The sequence below is a fragment of the Asparagus officinalis genome, chromosome 1 (genome assembly GCF_001876935.1).
Source record: "Asparagus officinalis chromosome 1, Aspof.V1, whole genome shotgun sequence".
Lineage (NCBI taxonomy): Eukaryota > Viridiplantae > Streptophyta > Magnoliopsida > Asparagales > Asparagaceae > Asparagus > Asparagus officinalis.
Window position 1 is genome coordinate 54,640,523 of NC_033794.1, and position 20,129 is coordinate 54,660,651.

The 20,129-nt window shown below is 34.2% G+C and overlaps 1 protein-coding gene across 1 annotated transcript in view; it reads left to right on the forward strand.

Moving 5' to 3' along the window:
• The window catches only part of LOC109824394 (ATPase GET3-like), a 35,062-nt gene that overhangs the window by 11,276 nt on the left and 3,657 nt on the right, over positions 1-20,129 (forward strand). Inside the window, exons 2-4 of the mRNA XM_020390985.1 lie at positions 3,400-3,458; positions 5,866-6,016; positions 16,287-16,397. Of these exons, the coding sequence (XP_020246574.1) occupies positions 5,879-6,016; positions 16,287-16,397 (249 nt within the window). The 5' untranslated portion in view covers positions 3,400-3,458; positions 5,866-5,878. The remainder of the gene's footprint in view (positions 1-3,399; positions 3,459-5,865; positions 6,017-16,286; positions 16,398-20,129) is intronic.

Genomic DNA, 20,129 nt, shown 5'->3' on the forward strand with positions numbered 1-20,129 from the left:
TGGCTTGGCTCACGCCCACCCTTATCCTAATCCTATTATCCCAATGAATAACACTGTAAAATAAAATCCTAAAAATTATCCCACTTACACTAAAATTACACTAACCAATAACACACTGGTTTATATTAAAGAGGTTGGTCATCATAATGTTGTGCAAGTCATCTCCGATAGCACACTGGTTTACAAATCCGCGGGCAACATTGTAGAAGTAAGATATCCTCATGTTTTTTGGACTCCATGTGTGGTCTATGCACTAAATTTTGCTCTAAAAATTATGTACGGTAAAGAGTACCAAAAGAAATGAGGTAGTGTATAAGGAATGTGGTTGGATCAGCGATGTTAAATAAGACGTGTCCAATAGAAATTTTATAATGAATCACTCCATGAGATTGTTAATGTTCAATAACCACGTGAGGTTGAAAATACTTGTTATCGCCAAAACTCATTTTGCTTCGGTGGTTACTATGTTGCGACGATTCAAGGAGATCAAATGTGGCCTCATGGACTTGGTGATTAGTGAGGTTTAGAATCAATATCGAGATGATGATGTTGAGAAGGCTCATTTTGCCAAGAGAAAAGTATTGAATGATATTTGGTGGGACAAGATAGAATACATCATTTCTTTTACAAAGCCTATGTACAACATGCTTAGATTCGCCGACACCGACAAACCTATTCTTCATTTAGTTTATGATATATGAGATTCTATGATTGAAAAGGTGAAGAGTTGAATCTATAGAAAAGAGGGCAAGAGAGATGATGAATATTCATCATTTTATAATGTGGTGCATTCTATTCTAGTGGATTGATGGAACAATAGCAGCACACCTTTGCATTGTTTGGCTTATTCCCTAAGCCCAAAGTGAGTTCTTAATTCTCAACTAACCTTTTAATTTCTATTGGCTATTGTTTAATAGTTGATATTCATTAGGAATGTGGTGTGTATATTCTAGGTATTATCGTGTGCAATGGCTAAGGGATGCTCCAAATAGAATTGCACAGCACAAGGAACCCGAGATCTCCATTGAAAGAGCTAAATGTTCTAAGGGGTATTTTCCCAATTCTGAGGAACGGCGGATGGTTAACATGGAATTTGCTAAATTTTCCGCCTCATTAGATTTATTTGTGGATCATGACTCCTCCTATGGTAGGGGATTAATGGACCCCAAGTCATGGTGTGTTGGCTATGGGAATTCTACACCAACATTGCAAGATTTGGCACTAAAGTTGCTTGGGCATCCATGTTCGTCTTGTTGTGAGAGAAATTGGAGCACTTATAACTTTATTTATTCTATAAAAAGAAATGTATTGAATCCACAACGAACGGAAGATATGGTATATATCCATGCGAATTTCCATCTTCTTTCAAGGAGATCCTCAGAATATTCCAAAAGGGAGACAAGGATGTCAGATATTGGTGGAGATGAATTTGAATTGTTTAATGGTGCTGATATTTAGAAGTTGCAAAGCTTTCTCTTGACGAGCTGGAGCTAGAAGCGGTTGTGTTTGAAGATTACAGAATTAATGGTTGTCTTGAAACCGGTTCCATGCATGGTTCCAATTAAGTTCTGTATCAATACAATACAAGTTTGTCAGTCTATTGGGACATCACAGAGCATTTTCATGTTGAATACTACATGACACTTGCTATAAGTCAAAAGTTATGCTATGCGAACTCGGCAATTTTCTCAAAGATTGGGATAAAGTACTCATTCTTTTATGTTTGTATGGGGATATACGTATCAAATTTTTGGACAATTGCAGATAAACCCCCTATACCATAGCCTAATTGCGAATAGAACCTTGTTGTTCTATTGATTCTATTGACTCTTTTAATAGTCAAAGAATTTCACTCAAAAGGGTCTATCCGCACTCGGCCAAATAATACAAGGGGTCTATCAGCACCTACAAGGGATCTATCAACAATTGGGCGATAGTACCCAGGTCTATCAGTCAACCATATGTCCATCACATTGTCAACATTGTAACTGTTAAGTTTGACAAAAACCATTCTATTCATGTAACAGAAATGAGTGTGTTGAACTTGAGGCTATATCAAATCAATTCGACAAAATATAGCTGATGTCTTGTGGAGCTGAATTGACCATGACATGTTTGAACTCGTTCAACTTGGTAGCGCTTTTTTCTGTTAACCTTTTTAACTAAAATTTTGTAGAATCTACTAATTAGTAGCCAATTGTAAGTTTATTAAAGCATGGATACTGAGTATCTATGTTATTTGAACCAAAATAAAAAACAGATGTTACTTAAAATCACTCATGGTGAGAAAGCCTTTGCTGAAATGTGTCATTTTTACCCTAAGCTCTATTGTTTGGAAATGGATTAGTAGGGAAGGTTTAGATAAAGGTCTAAGTTAGTTAACTTATTTGACCAAAAATAAGGAAAAAAGCGAGTTGCTTAACCTGTTAGTTAAAGTCAATACTTAATCTTTCTATACTTGATGGTGACATAGTGTTGATAGTAAAGGTTATCAGTAATTTCTAAATAAAAGGGTTGACCTCTTATCCATGTACGTCAACCCCTCATTTTTAACTAATTCCTCTTAACTCCTTTATACCTCGCTTGGTACACATGAACAAAGGCAAGTGAGAATGAAATGAAGCAAGTAATGAATGTAATAAATGTGAGCATGCTCATTCTCACATTTTGGTGCTATTAGGAAACAGAGAGGACTGACGACCTCATTCTTATTACCACGTTTCCTGACCTTTGTTCTCAAGTAGTGTTTTAAATATCGGCCAATAATCCGATATTATCGTCGATATATCAGATTTTTTAGCTTGCCGATAGGATAAGTGCATTTTGTAATCGGTTATCGTTTTGGACAAATTATTGGCGATAATTCGCCGATAAAGGCAATTATCTATCGGCGAATTATCGCCCGATAACAGAGAAAAAATTATCGGGTTTATCGGTGGTCATTTGAGTTATGTTGTTGAGGTAATGGGGTATTAAACCCGACCCGACCCGTTTTCACAATAAAATGAAAACTCAAACCCGTCCTTTGTGAATCCTTCAAACCCTAAATTCGTCTCTGGCGGCTGTTCTCTGTGTGATCTCCAGTGATTCTCCTTCGTGGATCTTCACTCTCTAGCGAACTTCGCCTTCGCGAATCTCCACTCTCCAGCGAACTTCGCCTCGACTATCTCTAGCGAACTTCGTCTCGACTTTGTGAACCTCGTGCGGTCTCGCCTTCATGAATCTCTAGCGAACTTCACCTCGACTTCGTGAATCCCGTGCGGTCTAGCCTTCGTGAATCTCTAGCGAACCTCGCTTGCCTTGCCTTCGAACATGTATCATTTCTTCTCTTCTCGCCTTCATCTCTGGCTAGCGGATGTTTTCTATTTTTTAAGTTGATTTTTGTTGTTCTTTAAACAGATATTATCTACTTGTGACTTGACTTGTGAAGAATCTCAGTGAAGTATCTACTCAAACAGGTATCTTTTTTCTTTTTAATCTTTTCTATAAAAATTTCTGTTGTGAGACTTGTATAAGAAATTTGATAGAAGTCTTGTATAACTGTAACTATTTTTTTAACTGCAACTAGTTTATAGAGACTTGTTGTGAGACTGTATTATTGTGACTTATTCATTTGCTTATCTCAATATAAGTTTTTTTAATTGCAACTAATTTTTAATCAATATAAGTTTTTTCACTGCAATTAGTTTATAGAAAACTTGTAATTAATTTTAAGAAAATACTTGTGAGACTGTATAAGCAAATTTAATTGTAATTACAATTAATTTTGAGCAATTAGTTTTAACTACAACTAATTTTTCAATGCAACTACTTTAGCTAATTATAAGTTTATAACTTGGTCAATAATCTCTGAGTTTCGTCGAATCACTGTTCACTCTTCACTGCGACTAACATTGATTAGTTTTACAACTTAACATTGATTAGTTTTACAACTTGGATTTGCAGATAGTTTACAATTGCTATTTTAAGTTGTCTTCCTCTTTTCCTTACTTCATTTCTTGAAATCTTGATGTTATTTTGATCTCAAATCTGCAACAAAATAGAACTGACTGATGTTAGGCATAAAATTTGATGTTTATATTTCATTAAGTGTGGTTAGATTATATTTTTTAGTTATTATATTATATATACACCATCCACTATATCACTTCGATAATTACTACTTATCCCCGATATATCCCCGATTTTCGCTATCCGATAAGGATTTTGACCGTCCGATAAATCCCCGATAACCGATATTTAAAACCTTGTTCTCAAGTGAGAATGAAATACTGTTTTCTAATGATGCCCTTACAACAACATAAACTTTTAAGAAATTATAAAAATATTATTAATGATAATTAAATAATTTGAGAAATGAAATAATTAATAAATAATACTGTACTTCAACAATAATTTTTATAGAAATATTTAATAATAAATCAATTATTAATTTGGATGTACATAAAAATTTAACAATTAAATTGAACTAGCATTTTTGTAGGAAATTATAACGAATATGAACTTCTCAATGATCATTACTATAGATAAACGTTTTTGATATATTAGGAACTTTCGCATCTATTGATTTACGTTCATCGTTGCTGGATAACTTGTGATTAGAAGGGGAAAACATTAAACATGTTATACTAAACTCATGTAACGAATCTTGCATTTGTATGGTATGTGAATTAGTGGATAGCTTCTTAAGATGTTTGTTTCATATGTCGAAAGAACTAGAGAGCATGGCTGCAAGGATGCAAACAGGATACCATAACCCACGATAAATATACGTACTTCAAAAGTCATGATTTTCATTGGCTATAAACCAAGATTTTTGTCATTTTTAGTTTGTTTCGTCCAAAAGGTAAGTAAATATGCATACTTCAAAGTTTAACACATGGTATTTGTTCGTTTTCATTTGTGTCGACCCAATAGAAATTAAATGTGCGTATTTTAAATTTTGTTATTTTCTTGGACTATAACCCATTTTTTTTCAATTTTCGTTTGTTTACCCCAAAAGGACAATCAAATATGCTACTTCAAAAGTAGCGATTGTAATGGACTATAGCTATAGCTAATGATTCTGGTCCATTACCTTTCCTTTCAATCCTTTGGCAATTTAATATGCATTCTTCAAAATTTGTGATTTGTATGGGCTTTCGATCCGACGGTAATTGAATATGCATACTTGAAAATTTGCCATTTTTGTCGCTTAGCCAATGATTTTTTTTTTCCAAAAAGTCCGTTGACCCTTTTGCGTTAATCCTTTCAATTTCTATTGATCTTTAAATTAAATTATAACTTTTCATTAGTTTTTTTAGGCATCCATATTAGTTATGTAAAAATTTTGAACATCACATTTCTTTCCTTAATCTTCTATATGGTGTGGTATTAATTTCAAATAGGTTGTGAATTTTAAATTAATAATATAACTTGCATCGAGGAGCATACAAATGAATTTGTTGTTAAACTTAACAAACTTAGGGGCACGAACATAAAATTTTGTTTTAATATTCATAAAACATTCTACACATTTCTATTTTGTTAGCATTATCTGGACATTTTTCATAATTATTTTTTGTTTTGTTGGTGTTTTAGATTATCTATATTATTCAGGTTTATCCTATTGTTTTCGTGATATTATAGTGATTTTTTTGTTTGTAATTTCGTAGCTTTTCTTTTACTTTGAGTAATATTATCTCGTAAATGTAATGTTTTAGTTGCTTGTCTAATTTCTTTTTTCATATTAACGTTTATAAGAAATTTTGGGTGCTTTACTAATAGCTGTATTTTTATTAATCTTATCATTTATATGTTGTTATCATTTTGTAATCTATTGTTTGCATTTGTTCATAGTTATTTATGTTTATGTATGTCGTGCAGATTAGTCCAAACCATGGATTACTCCATTATAGTGTTTGATACAGCTCCAACAGGTCACACATTAAGATTATTGCAATTTCCATCAACCTTGGAGAAGGGTTTGGCAAAAATGATGACACTGAAAAATAGATTTGGAGGTCTTCTGAGTCAGGTACTTGCAATAATCTCTTCGAAGAATTTGTGTTCTTTTTGTTATGTATCCTAACCAAGTACTAATGCAGTATGCTTATTTTAGTGGACACTTGGTTTTGTATTATAAATTTGTATTTCAGGTGATATTATTTGTAAACTTGTCCTATTTGCAACCATCAATTTATATTACAATATATCTGTAGCTGAACTTGCATTATTTCGCAATAATAGAATTTTTCTTGCAGTCACAATGAAGCAAGTATACAACTGTCAAAATACATCTGTTCTTTATCGCACAAGAAATGACGAACTTGACTTTTGCAACCATCAATTTATATTACAACCATCAAGTAAACTTGTCCTATTTGCAACCATCAATTTATATTACAATATATCTGCAGCTGAACTTGCATTATTTCGCAATAATAGAATTTTTCTTGCAATCACAATGAAGCAAGTATACAACTGTCAAAAAATACATCTGTTCTTTATCGCACAAGAAATGACGAAATTGACTTTTGTTTGTGAATAACTTTGACTCGTATGGTAGCAACATTTTTAAGAGCACTGGTCTGGTACCTCCTTGAAGTAACGTCAACATTTGCGCACACATGTTGTTCATTAGAAATTTTAGTCCATAGAGCAATTTTAATACAAACTGAAATTGTTTATCAAGTTTTTGTAACTTTTATGATGAATTTCTTTTTTCTGCCTAAAATTTAAAATCTATTTGGACAGGTGCCCCCATTGGGAAAGTTTTTAGTACATGGACAAATCCCCAAATGATTTGGAATGGATCATGTTTCCTAGATTTTAGTGTCTTCATCCTCGACTACATGATGTTTGTACATCAATGAAGCCTTGTGTTTTTAGTTTAACAAGAATTACTCTCTTCTCAATAAATATGTAGTATGTTTATTTAGAAAAACATGAAAGATGACACATAAACACTTGTTGTAAGATCAACTCATCTTCCCGCAAATTCTCTTCCATTTCTGGTGGAGGACGGGAGATGATCAATTTTGATTGGATTTATCTCAGAGAACTTTGTTGGCATCGGTGGGAGTTGTTTGGAGAAATTTATGGGAAAACTTGTAGAATTCGATCGGCGACAAAGACGAGCCCTCACTTAAACAGTAATGTGTGAACGTTATCGTGAAGGAAACGGTGATGGTTAATACTACTAGTGAACAGTGATGGGAGGCAGATTACTTTGAGGAGAGAAATAAAGAACAGGGTAATAAAAGAATAAAGACATATTTGGCTTCACGCCTAACCAATAAGAGAGGTTTTTCTCAAACTCAAATATTCTCATTCATCAATGGTGTTTTCCTAATGGAAAATTACATTTATTTATTACAATTAACTTAATACTAGATGATAACATCAAATAACTGAAATCTTATCTAATATAAAACTGAAATATCTTACTAAATATCTAACAAAAACAACAAAACAGTAAACTTTCCAACTCAATTCTTTTATTAACTAAAATAAAATCTCCTAAATAAAATTCAAACAAACTTACTAAATAAAATCAACTCAATCTTAACTTTTCCTGCGTCAAAATTTCCCTTGTTATTGAAAACTCGACCTTGCGTTTTATAATGGGAGAGCATGAAAATTCTTGTGATCGGTGGATGGTATTGTTGTATGCACCGCATGGTCTTTAAAATTATCTCCATAATTAATAACGAGCAAGTGGCAGAGGATCTAAAATGATAAACTCTGTTATTGAATTATCACAGAATTATTACAGATCGGTGACATCTCGAACTGCAATTCAACTTTAGACTCAAGCTTTAATTTGATCTGATCTCAGCCTCTGGGTTAACCTTTTGCTTTGTTTTTAGTTCAGACTCTAATTTAGGTTTGGACTCTAATTTAGGCTTGTGTTTTGAATCTATCTTTTGATTTTCTTCTTCTTCTTCCTTCTCCTATTCAAACTTAGGCTGATTGTTGCTCAATCTCCAATTTTGCCTCTAATTTTGGTTCTGGCTTTTTATTGAACTCAAATTTGAACTGTGGACCATATCTTATTGGTGCTGGCGCACTCAATGGACTTTGTTCATGCTTTGAAGAGAAACAATAATATCCTCTAGTTGGTTGAGAAGAATATCTTCTTTCCATAAAAAATTTCATTGATTCCCATGAGCGGAAAATTGAATGATAACCTGAATAATTCTAGACCATAATTCTTGAGCTTCTCCCTTAAGCCTACAATTAGCATATAAATATTTTTGTAATTCTAACAGTTTATAAGTAGAAAATATAACTTCAAAATCTTGAATCCTAACTTCAAAATCATACTGCTCCTCACATCCATCAAATTCATAAAAATAAGATAAAGTGCAAAATTTTGATGGAGTAAAATAATAATTTTGTGAAGGAGGTAACGATATTTACCCATGGTAATTGATGAGGATCGGATTAAATTGCTCTGATTTGAAAAGATTTGATATTTATTGTTCAAGTCGGGGATGATCTGAAAAGATCGTCAAAGGGTGGTGGATTGTCGTAGGGGCTAATTACGAGGAAAATGTAGATTGGCGTCGAGGCAAGATAATTTTCAGTGAACATGAACAGTAACCCAAAAAAGTTTGGATCAATCTAGCGGACTAAGTTTGTGGAGGAGAAGAATTTAGATCTAACAAAACCGATACGAGATAACTTATGGCTTAACGCCTAGCAACTTACATGATGTTTTATCTAAAACTCAAAATTTCATCAACTAATCTTTGTCCTACAAAATAGAGATTATAGGTTATTTATAAAAAAGCCCTAATGCACTATGAATAACATCAAATAGACCCCATAACTAAAAGATATCATCCAAAGAACCTAAAAAACAACCTAACAAAATATGTAACTAAAATTGCAACTTCACTATTGTTGAGGTCTAAATGATGTCCAAAGGTTACAAGTATACAACCAATCAAGTTATAGTATAAAAATTATCGATTCCACGAGGAAGGTGTTTGTAAGAGATAATTAGAATCGGTTCCTATGTTGTGTGCGTGACAATTAGGGGTGATGATTGAGTATGACTGTGGAGAGAGATGATGTGTTATGAATATATGCAAAACAATAAAATAAAATTGAGAGGAGAGAAAGGAATCAAAGAAAATAAGAGAAAAAAATAATGAAAAATTAAGAATAAAAAGAAAATTCAAAAAAGTAAAGATGGAGGATTCAATTAAAAATACGAGGACTCTATAATTGAATCCACTAGCTAATTTTAATTATAAATTATGAACCATTCTCTTTTAATCATATTTACTTTAGATTTATTAAGCATAGACTATCAAACCATTTAAGAAAAGTATAACCTATCAAATTATCATCTAAGCAAAGTTACTATTCATGAAAAGGACAACAACTATATAGTAATTCTAGAATTTAAAAGTATAACCTATCAAATTATCATTAGCCTCATTTTGGATCACGGTGATCCCATATTTCTTTGAAATTACTTAGACCGGACTCACCCATGAACTGTCTGAAATAGGATAAATGATCCCATGATCAAGATATTTCAGAATGTCTTTTCTAACAGCTTCTTTCATTATCGGGTTTAACCTACGTTGAGGATCTCTAATAGGTTTGACATCATCTATCAAATGGATTTGGTGTTGAATAATGGTTGGATTAATTCCCTTGATATCAGCCCCGTTGAGGATCTCTAGTAGGTTTGGCATCATCTATCAAATAGATTCGGTGTTGAACAATGATTGGATTAATTTCCTTGATATCAGCTATGATCCATCCAATGGCTTCGCTATTCTCTCTTAAGACATCTAAGAGAGCTTCCTTTTGACCGATAGTCAAGTTAGAAGAAATGATAACTAATAAAGTCTTGTTCTCTCAACAAATGGGCGAAGTTGGACTCAGGGCTCTATTTCTAAGGGTTCACGTTGCCAGCCAATTGTAGATACATGATTGACCATCGGTTCTAACCCTAATTCATCATCGAAAGACTCTTAGAATAAACAAGAATCTAACTCACATCTCCTCTTGTTGTTCACTGGATATTCTCTGAATAAAATTCACCTCTAAAGGTTGATCAGATGGATCATTGGGCTGCTTTCTTAGGTTAAAAATATTAAGATCAACAGTCATATTCTCAAAAGATAGTTTTATTTGACCAGCCTTACAATTGATCAAAGTATTTGAGGTTGCTAAGAATGGTCTTCCTAAAATAACTGAGATTTGACTTTTGAGATTGAAAACGGGCTACGTTTCCAAGACAATAAAATCAACAGGAAAAATAAACCTCTTCAACTTTGATCAAAACATCCTCTACCTCTCCCTTAGGAATTTTTACGGATTTATCAGCTAATTGTAGGGTGTATCGTGTGGGTTTAAGTTCTCCTATACTTATCTGTTGATAGACTAAATAAGGAAGGAGATTTACACTGGCTCCTAAATTCAAAAGTACCTTATCAATGTGAGTATTTCCTATAACGCATGGAATTGTAGGACAACATGGTTCTTATATTTCAAGGGCATGAGTTTCGAAAATATTTTACTGAGACTGGCAGGTAAAAAGACTTTCTTGGGGACATTCGTGGTTCTTTTCTTAGTGCATAATTCTTTTAGCTGCCAGCTCAAGTTGGCTAGTTGTCCAAATTGGGTTTCCAACCTGGCTATGACTTGAGTGTTCGAGTTGAGCACTTGGCTGGTTGTTTGCATGAAGGAATTCAGAGTGGTGGATGACTGGGTGAACATGTTAGTGGTTTGTGTAGAAGCTTTAATCATAGCCTCTAAACCCTTTTATAAGACACTAAGACGTTTTTCGTGGTCAAAACCTAAAGGATTTATGGGTTGATGAGGATGATGATGTTGGTTTGGAAAAGGTAGATTAGATTGTTAAAAATTGTTTGGTGCATTGAATGGAACGGTGTTTACTCTAGGAAATTGCTGGTTTGAAGCGGAATAAAATTTTGATTTTCGAAGGGATTTCTTTGATTCCATGCAAAATTGAGGTGATTTCTCCAACCCGGATTATTAGTTAGAGAGAACGGATCATTTTTAGGACGCTAGAATGTAACGTTCATCTGTTCTAATGATTGGGTGTTTCCTAGGAGAGGGAATTCCTCTGAAACATGGACAGGAGAAAGACAGTTGTGACAACCTGAGGCAGAAATTTGATTGATTTGAGTTGGAGCTTGTTTCTTAATTTCTAAGGCTTCTAACATTCGCAGAATTGTCGTTATATTTACTTCGGAGGTAATGTTCGACTCTAAGGAAAGATCACTAGATTTAGGTTGAGGAACTGATGCAACTCTGTCATCACGACGTTCCTACTGCATGGTTTTCTCGGATAGACTCTAAAAATTCCCAAGTTTCGTCGGCATTCTTCTTCATGAAATCCTCTTGGCACATCGATTCTAAGAAAGTTTTTAAAGAATAATCCAATCCTTTATAGATTATTTGGCATAATCGCCATTTTTCGAGACCATGGTGAGTACATTGGATAAGAATATCTTTAAATCTGTCAAAATACTTCTAAAATAGCTCTCTCGTGATAACTTTAAAGTTCATGATGTTGTTTCTTAGTTTAACCGTTTTGTGAATAGGAAAAAATTTCTTTGAAAAACGGTGATAAATTCATCCCAAATTGAGATAGAATTTATGGGTAAGCTATACAACCATTTCTTAGCCTTGTCCTTCAGAGCAAATGTAATAAATCGGAGCTTGATCGCATCTTCAGATAGTTCTCTAATTTTAATCTTCAGACACACTTCCTCAAACTCGGAAATAAAGATATAAGCGTCTTCGGTTTTAATTTCTAAGAATTTTGAAAGCATGTTTGTGTAATGCGGTCTTAGCTCAAAATTAGTTCCATTTGTTTCAGGGAGCTTAATGCAAGAAGGGATTGCATTCCTAGTTGGATAACACATATTTTGGAGAACAGGTTGATTAGCCATTTCTTTAATTGGTTCAAAACGAATTAAACGATTGGTATTATCCCTAATCCAAGTTCGCATACACCAAAACAAATTCATTTTTTTATAAAAGAAAAATTAAGAGTTAAGAGTTTTTTTTAAGATTATAAGACAAAAAGGAGAAAAAGAAAAACCTAACTAAAACAAATCAAAACAATCACTTTTGTCAATCACCCTAAATTCTAGGGTTAAGCCTAACTCAGCTAGATCAGTTTCTAACTAAAAATTTTTTTAGTTAAAAGATTAAAGTTTACTCAGTCAGTTAGCCAGGTAAGGATAGTACTAGAGGGATATCAAAGATCAATTAAGTATCTCGTTCCTTACGGAGCGCTTTACGCAACCCCTAAACCTTGCGTTAGACACCAACTAATTCAAGTAAACTTGAACCAGATCATTTAGGGATTCCTTGTTTCTTAATGAGCTTGAATCCTTAGGGATCAACGTCTAATGAGATTTAAAATGCTTGGGTTTGTGTAGTGAGGAATTAATGATTTGTGGGCTAAGGAAAGGGTGATGAAATCCATCATCTTATCTTGATTAGGGGGTTTTGCCCTTAAAAATATTTTTAAATGTGTGTTAAATCAATATGCTTAAATCACTTGGGTGAATTCCTACTAACTATATGCAATGCACCCCTAGGAATTAAAATCGACTACAAAAGAATGATAAAAAGAAAATCTTTATTTTTTTATTATTTATGGTTAACAATTAAACATATGTGAGAAGATAGCTCTTTTTTGAATTTATTATCTTGTTAGTAATTGTTCAAGTGGGGGATAAATTTTTATTATGGTCCACGAAAATAAAATTTTTTTTTTAGATCCTAATTGTCACTAATTATGTAGAACTAACTAGAATGGTGGATTGAAAATACTAGAAAGAAGAGTTACCAAAAGTAAATTTTCAAGTCCTTGATCTCTAATCCGTGATTTTCAAGCTCCAAGTGGTTCCTTCACATGAAAAACACACAAGTTAAAGACCCAAAATAATTAAAATCCTACTTAATAGCACCATTCTCCGGCAACGGTGCTAAAAACTTGATGGGGGTCTAAATGATGTCTAAAGGTTGCAAGTATACAACTAATCAATTTATAGTATAAAAGTTATCGATCCCACGAGGAAGGTGTTTGTAAGAGATAATTAGAATCGGTTTTATTGTTGTGTGCGTGATAATTAGGGGTGATGATTGAGTATGATTGTAGTGAGATATGATGAGTGTTATGAATATATGCAAAACAATAAAATGAAATTGAGAGGAGAGAAAGGAATTAAAGAAAATAAGAGGAAAGAAAAAAATAATAAAAAATCAAGAATAAAAAGAAAATTCAAGAAAGTAAAGATGAAGGATTCAATTAAAGATATGAGGAATCTAGAATTGAATCCACTAGCTAATTTCAATTATAAATTATGAATCATTATCTTTTTATCACATTTTACTTTAGATTTATTAAACATAGACTATCAAACCATTTAAGGAAAGTATAACCTATCAAATTATCATCTAAGCAAAGTTACTATTCATGAAAAGGATAACAATTAGATAGTAATTCTAGAATTCATAAGTATAACCTATCAAACCACTTAAGATAAACATAGATCATCAAATTCTTCTTCTACCAATTAGTTCTCTAGTTGATTATCCTACTCATGATCATTTTAAATGCAAGATCTATGTTCCAAGCTGGGAATGATCAATATATATTGCCCAGCTTTTGGGGGGTAGAAAAGTTAAGATTTACTGAAAATAGGAATTAGTTAGGATTTATTTTCTGCTTTAATTAGTTATATAAATATCTTCTATATTTAGTTATTTCCTATTTTACAGGGATTAAAATCCCAAGAATCAAGGAACCACAATTCGGTTCCTAAGGTGTATAAATGGGGGATTAAGCCCAGTCCCAAATCAATGAGAATAAAATTCAGTTTTTCTCACACTTCCACACTCTGTTAGGCCTATCTCTATTCGTTCTTGCTCCATGAATTATGTCTACCCAATTGGTGGTGACCTTTATGGTGAAATTACCTGAATTAGTTTCTCTTCTTTTATCCTCAATAATATAGCAAGATCTAACTTCATGTAATGCGATCATTTTGTCTTATCCTTTAATGTGTATTCAAACAATGCTCCATCGTAATATTCTAATTTCTGTTGTTTTCTGGTGTATTTAGCACCATGTACTCTACAACTCTTTCATGCTCTCAAACCAATTTCGGTTAAATTGCTTCAGAGCGTTTCATGCTCTCATTTCCAAAGAAACCACTATATTTGGTGGTGGCTTCATATTAAAAAATCTGGAGGAAACATACTTAATATCAAGGTTTTAAATGTCGGCCGACATGTCCGACATGTCGGCCGACATATCGGTTTGAGGGCTTGACCGACACGACATGGACGTTTTCAACTCGTATGTCGGTTTTTAGGGCCAAATCGGAAATATGAGGGTCATATCGGGCATATCGGTCTATTTTTTAGCTTTGAAAAATCGACCGATATGGTACTTTTTTTTAAGGTCTGTTTTTTGTTATCGGATTTGGGTTTAGTGATAATTCCCAAACCCGTTTGACCCGTTCTCATGTTTAAGGGTTTCTTATGAACCCGATAGAAAGAATTTATAAACCCAAATCCATATATTATGTACTTTTTATATGTTTAGTCTATAGAATTTATAAAGTATGCTTATATTGAATTTATGAATGCTTAGATTACATTTAGGACATGATATTATACATATGCGCACTACCCGATATGACAATCCGATATTTAGTCAATGTCCCCCGATATATCCCCGATTTCCGCTATCCGACATGGATTTCAGTCATCTGACATGAACCCGACATCCGACATTTAAAACCTTGCTTAATATTTCAAGTAATTAGTTGTTTTGCAACATCTAGTTTCTCATGATTGTTGTTGACGTGCATTGCCAAGCTACAATAAGATATTAATTACAGCGAAGTATGCATTGAAGAATTCAATATTTGTTGTCCCAGTTTTATCTTTGTGTGACAATTTCTTATCATATGGGGATATTTTGTGCAACTAATTCTATTTGTATCACCTTGACAATGCATTAAATTATCACATTCTGTCTTCCATATTCTAATTGATGCAGGACACAATCACCGTTCATATTTGATTCAAATTGAAGATAGATTTGTTATGATTTTAGGTTTGGTTTTGGTTTTAGATAGGTGAGAATTAGTTGCTTTGTTTAGTTGTTTTGATTTGAATTGTGTTAGGATTGAGTTTGTTTGATTATTTTATGGTTAAGATTGAATTAGTTTTAGAGATAGGATAAAGTTTTGAATTTATTTTAGATAAGAACTCCAAACTCTAGAGGGAGGAGATTTCTGTAATGCAGTGGAGAGATTATGAAGAATTTGTGAAAGTTTGAGTAAAAAAAATCTTCTGTGATTTTTCTAACTTTTCCGTTCCCCGTCACTAATACTCTACAGAGTACTAAAGCAGGTTTTCTAGACCTAGAGCCTGTTTTCTTTCTAAACCTCCTTTCAATGATTATCATCATCTTCAAAGTTCTGCAATCATATTATCTCTAGATTCTGCTCTCGCTTTCTGATCTTCTACTGATCTCCTTCTCGACATCAATGTTCACCAGGAATCTCCCTTGTCATTCTATTTGTTTGCTCCAGTTTTTCTTTCTTGTCTGGTTTAGTGGTGTGGTCCGCTCTCAGCGTCTTGCTTTCGGTCTTCTGTTCAGCTCCTTGACATTAATGTTTTTTGGAAAGGTTCATTACCCTTCTATCTAGTTGCTCTGCCTTTTCCCACTTATACAGTTCACCTTGATGAGATTCTTCATGCACTATCATCGAACTTGGGTTGCTCATGCCTACCGCGACTCCGATAGGGCTTCTTGCCCTATTTTGTATTGTTTCACCAGAGACTATTGAATCTTCTTTGGTACCAATCCAGTTTCATGGAAATCAAAGAAGCAACAAAATGTATCTCCTCTACAGGAAATCTTGTTCGTGCTTTTCACTCTCAGCTTGAGAGTGTTGAAGAGTCCAATATTTGCTGTAATTGGTTCCTATCATTTATGGATATTTGATTGCAACTGATTCTATTTTGTTACTCCAACACTATAAGCATCACCTAGACAATTACTAAAATTATCATGTTTTCTCTTTCATATTCTATTTTCCATAGTATGAAAGTAGAATTGTTGCATCATTATACTGCAACATATCTCAGGAGAACATATGTATCATTAGCTTCTCTTGTCAATAATTTTCTGTCCTATTATTCCTATATTGAATATGTTATATTTAATGTCTATGACCTATAATTTATTACTCTCAGGCTGATGGGTTTTTTTTTTACAGGCTACTCGTCTATTTGGCCTTGGTGATGGATTCAGTGAGGACGCAATGCTAGGGAAACTTGAGGGAATGAAGGATGTCATTGAACAAGTGAACAAGCAATTCAAAGATCCGGTTAGATTTAATGCTTAATGTTTTACTGGTTAAGCCAAAAGAGTATTGTCATGTTAGGGAACATGGGAAGTCCTCACGAATCACCACATTGGTTGGAATAACAAATTTAGCTATGACATTTAACGCAAATCCTAAAATATTAAGTTTTGAGCAAGCTTGAAATTCCATATAGGTCACAGTTTCACTTCAGTTTTATTTGTATGTCATAAGTCTCGCTGTTTAGATAATTTCATATCTGAAGTATCAATACATGAATTGAGTTGGAATTTTATTTCATGTTTGTAGTTCTTTTTAAATTTTCAAATACAATTCTATTAGATTAATTTTTGCTACTTCAGAAGTGCATGGTAGAAAGATCTTATCTCATACTTAAGATATGCCTGAACAATCATACTTAAAGAGTGGCGTAACCAGGCTTCTCAATCAAATCACTATTAAAGACTTAGATCACCAAATGGGAGTCTGTGAAAGAAATTGATGATGCTAAACTGTTGTGGGTTTTCTTCCCAGCTAATGAGAATTTTAAATCAATTTTTCTTGGTTAAATTCATGCAGCTTATGCTTTATGTTTTACTTTTATTCTTTTTTCCTACACTGATTAATTATCATTTGGACAGTGGCATCGACGGTTGATCGCTAGTCCATAATGATTAGCAGTTTGGTTTTGTGTTACACACTATTAAAGGGTTCTTGCATTTTTGACAATGCTGGTTATTGCAATGCAATTTCACCATTTAAAGTCAAATCGGGAAGATATTCTATTTGCTTTAGCTCTAGGTTTGTAGACTTCGAGAGCATCAAATTGCAGCTAACATAAACCAACCCTTAGGATTAGGCAGTTGGCCCCTGGTACTTCCGTGACTGGTCTACTTATTCATTGAATTGACCGGGGCTGAACTATTGATACCGTGAGATCAGCCACTACTAATGTTGTAGACATATTGAAATTGCTGTACTTATTAAAGACTAAAGACTAAGCGTGAGTGTTGTTTGTTTATAACTTAACCAGAATGTGATCACATTCTAGGAGCGATGTATAAAATGCTTCTTTTTATCTCCATTGTCTGCTGCGACGTCATATATGAGACAGAAACCTGTTTGGGGGACATCAAATATAGATAAATCAGTCACATAAGGGTTTGCATGAATGTACATTCAGCTCATTCCTGGTGATTGGAACAACATCACCAGGACAAGATCAGCCAAGATCTTGACCTTGTTAAGCGTTTTCTTGCTCTCAACTTCAATGATCTAATTAAGGGTATCTGTTGAAAATCTGTGAAAGGAATTACAAAAAAACCCTAGGTCATGGGATCTTCTTTCGATGGAGTTCTCAATCTTCCAGCGTCCTCTTTTGCAACAGGACGATCGAGTTGACAAAACCCTAATTTCTCTAAGAGGATTTATTGCGGTCTAGCGATGGAGGACTCACATAAAGCTCTGGAGTTCGGTGCATCTCTTCCAGTTCACCTTCCCACTAGCCATAACGACACCCCTTTTATTTTCCCTGTAGAAGAAATCAATGCTATTTTCACCCCCTTTTCAACTTCATATGCTGGGTAAATCGTCCACCTCTAGCTTATTTGAAAGTTCTTCTGACCTTGCAATGACGACTTCGAAGAATTTTTCACGGGAGCTATCGATCACAGGCATGTTCTAGTTCGATTGTTATCTGAATCAGATTTTTGGAGGCATAGTCGAGAAATGGCTGACATGAAGGGCTCAAGGTTGCGAGTTTTTTGTTGGTCCTCAAATTTCATACCTGGATTGGAGCCAACAAAAGTCCCAATTTGGGTATCTCTTCCTTGCTTACATGTGCATTTATCTAATGAATGTGCTTTCCAATCTTTTGTAGGAACAATAGGTCGTTTCCTTCGGCTAGATCACTCTGTTAAATCTTTCACATGTCCAGAGGCTGTTGAGGCAGATCTAGCATCCCCAATACCGCATTCTATTTGGATTGACTGGTTAGAGGTGGGTTTCTATAAGAAAGTGATCTACAATAATTTGCTGAGGTTTTGTTTGATCTGTTCGAAGGTGGGTCACTTTGTCAAATCTTGCAGATTGAAGAGATCTTCTCAACAAGAGTCTTTTATGGTCGAAGAATCCTCCTCTAAAGGGACTAATACAAATGTTAAAAGTTCCATCGGGCATTTCCAGTGATAAGGTCCAAATTTATTGGGACAAATCAAAACTTTCAAGTAGCAAATGAAGTGTATGCATCGAAGAGGGGGAGGTAATAAATTCTGAAAGGGGGAAAAAGATCTAAATGCTAATGTTTCTTCTTTAGTTCCATCAATTAAAATTTCTTTGATTACACCTCAAGCAAGCACAATGACTCAGCTCTCTCCACAAAGGAGTGAGTTGTTAAGAAGTTAAGACTGAAGCACCTTCTAAACAACAAATCAGTGGAAAAATCTCTAGATTTCTTGTATTAAATCAACACCCATCCCATTTAGAGGGTGTCGAGGTTTGTGCTAGATTGGTGGACGTTCTGTTGTAGAAAAATCAGATACCATGCCTCCTAGTTATCATCCTCCTTTTGGTGAAAAATTTCCGTGTGCCATGATGCTTGGAGTAGATGGGCTCTGTTTTTTCAGGAGATTCTGATATCTCATTGGCCTGAAGAGAGCAATCCAAATAAGGACTCTTTACTCCTGAGTAACTCTTTTGTTGCTGCTTAAGGGGGCCACAAAATATTATAGAGGAAGTTTTCAGAGAATCGGATGAAGGTCACACTCAGGATGAAGATTTGAATATTCGTACCCATCAGATGCTAAAGAAGAGGAAAGATTATGTCAAGCAATATTGAAAAACTCTCTTCTCCAAACCTTTTGAACCTAGATCCCGAAAGGTAAAGTTTCATTTAGCCGCAGAAGTATTTGATATTGATGATTAGTTCTGTATTCTGGAACATCAGGAGGGTTAGAAAACTTGCTTTCATTTTCTATATTGCATGCTTTGGTTAGTTTACATGAACCTATAGAGATCCATACTTTATAACCTATGGTTTCTGCTGCTTGAGCCTCTGTGATTAGTAAAACCCAATGTTACAGAAAGCGCTAGGCGGACTAGGTGTTAGACCCGATGGCTAGAGCCTAAGTGGAAGTTTGGGCAGGGACTAGACATTTTCCTACCTTTTAGTTTTTAATTACAATTACTGATAGTAAATACTAATGTTATAGAAAGCTGGACGCTGGCCTGACACCAAGATATATTTCTTAAGTGGTGGTGAAGGAGGTTTTGCTGAAGGTCGGGAGAGGTACATGTGTTCATAGTTGAATTTTGGAGGATGTAGAGAGTACAATGGAGGAAATCACAATCAATGCCTAAAGGGTGCAGTCCATGTAAGCAGACCATAGTCCCCTAGGCGGTCCCATAACCCAAGTGGGTAAACTAGGTATTGCCTAGGCACTAGACACTAAGTAAACGGCTAAGGTACCGCTTAGACCTGGGCGTATGCCTAGGCAGGTAAGGTGGAGGTTTTTTAAAATATTGATAGAAAAAGCTAAAATACGAATATGATCAGCCTTTAATCTTGCCAAGTAAATAGAACATGATCAGGCTTTTTAAAACATTGAAAAAAAATTTTACTCTTGAAGTTTGGTAAACCTAAAGTCAATTACTTGGCAAGATTAAAGCCTGATCATGTTCGTATTTCAGCGTTTTTTTGGATATTCAGTAGAAGTCTTTTAGGCTGGTGTAAGCTCTTTTGGTAAACCTAAAGTCAAT